The sequence below is a fragment of the Aegilops tauschii genome, chromosome 6 (genome assembly GCF_002575655.3).
Source record: "Aegilops tauschii subsp. strangulata cultivar AL8/78 chromosome 6, Aet v6.0, whole genome shotgun sequence".
Taxonomy (NCBI): Eukaryota; Viridiplantae; Streptophyta; class Magnoliopsida; order Poales; family Poaceae; genus Aegilops; species Aegilops tauschii.
The window spans coordinates 104,378,074-104,383,646 of NC_053040.3; the positions used below are offsets into that span (position 1 = coordinate 104,378,074).

The 5,573-nt window shown below is 50.3% G+C and overlaps 1 protein-coding gene across 1 annotated transcript; it reads right to left on the minus strand.

Moving 5' to 3' along the window:
- Positions 1-2,920: 2,920 nt before the first annotated feature.
- Positions 2,921-3,478, minus strand: LOC109739483 (F-box/kelch-repeat protein At3g16580-like). The gene has a single exon (XM_020298570.2). It carries the CDS (start codon positions 3,476-3,478, stop codon positions 2,921-2,923), a length of 558 nt encoding a protein of 185 aa, XP_020154159.2.
- Positions 3,479-5,573: the final 2,095 nt, after the last annotated feature.

A 5,573-nucleotide genomic window follows, 5' to 3' on the forward strand; every position in this document is an offset into this window, starting at 1 on the left:
CTCCAAGGAGGTCTCCCAAGAAGAAAGCTACACCTGCTGCCACTACACCTGCTGCTCCTCCAAGGAGGTCTCCCAGGAAGAAAGCTACCACTGCTGGTACAACCTCTACCTCTGCTGCAGGAAACATGTCAACTTTCAAGCTCCAAGACAGAGTGGAAGAAAAAGGACTTCTTCATACAAGTTGAAAGAGTACTTCTATGCTTCTGGAACTAGATGCCTTTGTCTTTGTTGGCTTGTGATGCCTTTGTGTTGGTTGTGAACTAGATTATGCCTTTGTTGGCTTTCAGAACCTATGATGCCATTGTTGGCTTTCAACTAGATTATGCCTTTGTTGGCTTTCAGAACCTATGATGCCTATGTTGGCTTTGAACCATTATTGGCTGTGAGAACTTGGATGTTTATCTTAAATGTTGGCATGGATGGATGTGAGAACTTGACAATGTTGGCTGTCTTGGATGTTTATGTTATATGTTGCCTTTGGATGGACTAGATGTTTAGTTTGTTGGCTGTGATGCTGGTGATTCTGGTGATGATGATGCTTACTATGATTCTAGGGTCCCTCGGTGTTGAAAAACCCCAAAGTGAGTCTAGGGTCCCTCGGCGTCGAAAAACCCCAAAGTGAGTCTAGGGTCCCTCGGCGTCGAAAAACCCCAAAGTGAGTCTAGGGTCCCTCGGCGTCGAAAACCCCCAAAGTGAGTCTAGGGTCCCTCGGCGTCAAAAAACCCACCAAAGTGAGTCTAGGGTCACTCGGCGTCGAAAAACCCACCAAAGTGAGTCTATGGTCAGTCGGCGTCGAAAAACCCCAAACTGAGTCTAGGGTCACTCGGCGTCGAAAAACCCACCAAAGTGAGTCTAGGGTCACTCGGCGTCGAGAAACCCACCAAAGTGAGTCTAGGGTCCCTCGGCGTCGACAAAACTAGCAAGTGAGTCTAGGGTCTCTCAGCATCGACAAAACTAGCAAGTGAGTCTAGGGTCTCTCGGCATTGACAAAACCAACCAACAACATCAGATTCAGCTTCAGCTTGGTTTGCTCCAAACAAGTGAGTCCACATAACTGGAAGATCCATACATAACCATAACTAATAAGTACCATATTACAGGATAGTGCTTAATGCTAAATAGGTACATTACATAACCATAATTCAGATATTACTAGATCATTCATCTAATAGTAGTCATTACATAACCATAATTATAGTACTCATCCCATAACCATGCTGGTGGTACTAATAAGTAGCATATTACATTATACTACTCATTCATCTAAGATGGCCTTAATCCCATTCAGCTTCAGCTTGTCTGCTCCACAACCTTCTCAAGCTCATTAATGTGGGCCTGCAACTTAATATTCTCTTCAGAAAGCTTCAACTTCATGTTCCTAATGACATTGGCTTGAGCAACTGTCAGGTTCTTGAGCATGTCATACTTCTCCTGCAGCTTGCTCTCATCAGGTTTGTTCTGCATCTTAACTCTCTCCATCTGAACCCTCTGCTCCTGGGCATCCAAGAGGCCGTTGACATCTTCAACCAACCTCTCATAACTTGCCTGCAGCTTGATCTTCTGTTGTGTCAGATTGTGAACAACAAATGAGCTTTCCAGATTGTCCTCAATCTTGCTCCTCCTGCACTCTTCATACTTATCCCACAACTTGGTCAATGCATTCTCCATTGTAGCTGGCCAAAATGGATCAACCCATTCAACTAGCCCACAGTTTCTTCCCTCATGTAATATTAGTGTTAAACATGTGTTACTTGTAACACAATGCTATAAAGTAACAAATGGTGTAAAGTGCTCACTAATCCACATGGTATAAAGTAACAAACAGGTATAAAGTAACACAATGAGTTAAAAAAACAGGTATGAGCTAGCTATATGACACAGTGAGTTAAACAATTACAGTGCTCACTAATCCACATGCTATAAAGTAACAAGTCTCAATCAGTGCTCCCAACCCTATGCACATACTGGCATATAAACAATGACCTCACTAACCCACCACTATCACAGAAAATACATAACTAATTAACAACCTAACTAACAGACCAGATCTGCTGACAACACTGTGCACATGCTCACATATAAACAATTACCTCACTGAGCAACTAGCACACCAGATCTGCTAACTATAAAATTAGTACTAAACAATGACCAGATTAGCATAATTTGGCACATACCTTCACAGCACAAGCAAGGAACCTCCTGCCAGTATGGATGCCCTGGAAAGCAACAAGCCTCTCTGCTGGCAGGGAGTGTTCATTGCACAAAACGTCAGGTTGAGTGCCCTCGAAATCGGAGTCATCCATGGTCTCAGGGATCTGGAGGTGCAAAGAAAAGGCAACAAAACTTCAGATCAAGGCTCAACAGAAAAATCCCCAAATCGCAACCATAACCCTAACCCTAGCTTGAGCTCGAGCAACTCACCTTGATGATGCCCTCGTCCGAAGCTGAGTCGGCGTACTGGTGAGAGTTGTCGCTGCTGTCGTCATCAGACCAGGACACCATGGCGACGCGGCGGCGACGGCGGTCGGAGATGTGGGAGGGGGCGGCGGCGGCGAACGAGCGGGAGCAGAGAGAGGGAGAAGGACGAGAGAGAGCGAGGGCTGGGGGGTGGGCCTGCACCGCTTCGGGGGTGTTTGACCCGCCCGGCTCGAACCGGTGCGCTAGCGGCGTGTAACGCCGTCTAACGGCGTTGCCGTGTGAACAGTGCTGCCACGTCGACGGATGCGGGCCCCCTTGTCATAAACGCACTTAAAACGGTCCAAACGAGCAACCAGTGTTTTTTGCAAAAAATTATGAAAAAAATTAATGCTTTTTGGCACAATTTCGTATGTGTGGTTCCTGCAAACCTAGCCTGAAGTGTCATGTTTTTTGCAATTCACTCCCCGCACCGCCAAGACATGGAGAGCTCCCTTCACAATGGTCACGGAGCCCGGGTAACATTCGACGCGGGTTGGCGGCGGCCACGTCGTTTCCATCCGGTGGCATCTGTTAGAGTAAGAACATGGCACCTCTGGTCGCGGACGAAGCGGACCACCTTGTACGAACCGGACGGGACGGCCCGGCCGAAGCACATGACGAGTGAATTCGCTCTCGGGCAGGCCGCCAGCACCTCTCCGGTGGCAGGGTCGACCAGGCATGCGCCAGAATGATCGTCGGTGATGCATATAGGGTCGTGGCGGGGGAGCTTGTTGCTAGATCCGCCTCCATCCTTGACCTTGATCACGCGCACAGTGTTGCCGTCCATGTCGACCAGCCGCAGTTCGGCCCCCTTGCTAGGTTCTTCTCGGAAGGAGTAAACCGCGACGAGAGGCTCGGCTTGGCGGAACTTGTGCGCGGCGACGAAGTCTGGATCGGTGATGAGGGCGCGCCACTCGCTGGAGACGCATCGGAATCGGCACGCCGAGTTCACCGGCACTCTGGTGAGGATGTCGAAGATTATCTCGTCTGGTAACGAGACGGCGCCGGCGGTCGGCGGCATCAGTATGCCGCTGGCTGCGCCGGATGCGGGACTAGAGCTAGGACGGTGGCGTCGTTTGGGCGAGGGTGCAACGTCCGGCGATCGCTGAGGCGTCATGGAGGTGTTCTCGATCGTGGAGCCGCCGCAGCGAGGAGGACATGAGACGTGGAGATGCTGGCGGCGCAGCTTAGATGCGATTGAGGCGTGGGGGATTCGGACGCCTTCTCCAATCAACGATTACGTGGAGTCGGGCAGTCGGCGGGCCTGTGAATTTTGGATCAAACAAAAGACGTTCGTCTCGATCGTGAACTGTGCGCACGTGAAACATAACTCCATTACAATTACCCCTCAAAAAATAAAAGTAAAAAAATAACTCCACTGCAATTCTACGAACGGAATTGCTAAAAATCTGACGTGAGATTTTTGAAGTGTTGAACCCTAGGCCGTTAGATCAAGACCCGAATCTTGAAGCAGGTGAGATTTTTATTTGGGGAAACACGGGTCGTCGTGAACGCCTGCATCTTCCCATGGCCGCACGTCTCTTAGCCACTTCTCTTTTCACGCCACCGCCCACTCTCTCTACATCCTTGATCAAACTCTTTTTTTTCGGGTGTTGGGGACCCAAATGTCGTGCCAGAAGGAGGTGGTAGTTCTGTTGCCCATGGTGACAGAGGTGATTGCGCGGAAGAAATCCAAGCCTATGAGAATATCGCGCCAAACCGGGGTAGCAGAGGGGTTGTAGGTTTCCAAGTCGTGATGGGGGGACCATCCATATTTGTTGATGATATAGGTAGAAGCGATAGGGAGGCCAGTCTCATGGAGAGTGGAGAGGTGTTTCAGGAGCAAGCAGAGGTTCATGTGTTTGAGGGACGAGAAGCCTAGCCCCCCCCCTCGAGAAGTGGTTACATACGAGGTCCCAAGCCACTTTGCATTGCCAGCCCGTGGTAGTGTCTTGCCCAGATCAGAAAAAAGCACGACACCGTTTGTCAATCTCCTGTAGGGTTCCTGCCGGAAGAAGAAGTGTACTCATGGCGTAGATTGGAAGAGCTCGGAGAGCTGCACGGACGAGGATGGCTCTACCAGCCAACGAAAGAAGAAGATCTTGCCAACCGGCAAGACGCCAGTCTATCTAACCAATGATGAAGAAAAAGGAAGAGATGTTCATCTTAGAGGTTGATAGGGGTAGGCCTAGATAAGATTGGGGGAAGCATGCCACGGGCCAGCCTAGAATCGCTGCTAGGTTAGAAGAGTGTGTCGGATTGACGTGAATGGGGGCAAAGGTGTTTTTGTGGAAATTGATGTGCAGACCGGTTGCTTCAGAGAATTGATGAAGAATGTGTTTTAGGTGGTTTAGCTACTCTACCTTCTATTTTCCCTGCTCTTTTTTCCGCACTCAACCAGACAGGCCGCCTCTACCGCTTGGGTGTTTGCTTCCCCGGAAATCAACCTAGACCTAGCTCCGCGATTATCCCACGGCGTTATACCAGTTCGGGGTTATACCGGTTCGGCCGGCTCGGTGAGAAAAACCGACGGCGTCGAACGGCGACAGCGGCGAGCTCCGGCGAGGCGACGGCGTTGGGGCGGCGACGGCAGTGGCGGGCGACGGCGCGGGCTAAGCGAGGCGCGGTAGCGGCGGCGGCGGATCTCGTCGCTGACGGTGGCGGTTGGCGAGAAGTGCGGCGGCGGCGCGGTGGTTCGCGAGGACAGCGGCGCGACAGGAAGGAGGAGCGGGCGGGGCGGCTCCGCTATTTAAGGGCCGCGGGGCGAGGTGGTGGCCGGGCGGGGCACGGCGGTTGCCGGCGTCGTACAGGGCTCGGTCTCCTGCGGGAGGTCGGTGACGACGCGGCTGGGCTGGGCCTGGCTGTCTAGCTGGGCCGGCCCAGTCGGAGGAAGGGGTTTCTTTTTTTATAAACATTTTTTAACACAGAGAAAAAGAAAGAAAAAGAAAATAAAGTAAAACATTTTATAGGCATATAATATATCAAAATTTTCAGAAAAAGATTTTCTACAACATGAACATTTTCCTAGCATCAAATAAAATCCATAGAAATTCAAATAATTCAAACAGTGCTACAGCTCTAATAAAATCCAATAAAAATCCTTTTAAAAATACCAA

Bases quoted from the DNA above. Each gene is read 5' to 3' on its own strand.
- LOC109739483 (XM_020298570.2), bottom strand. From the start codon at position 3,478: ATGCCGCCGACCGCCGGCGCCGTCTCGTTACCAGACGAGATAATCTTC.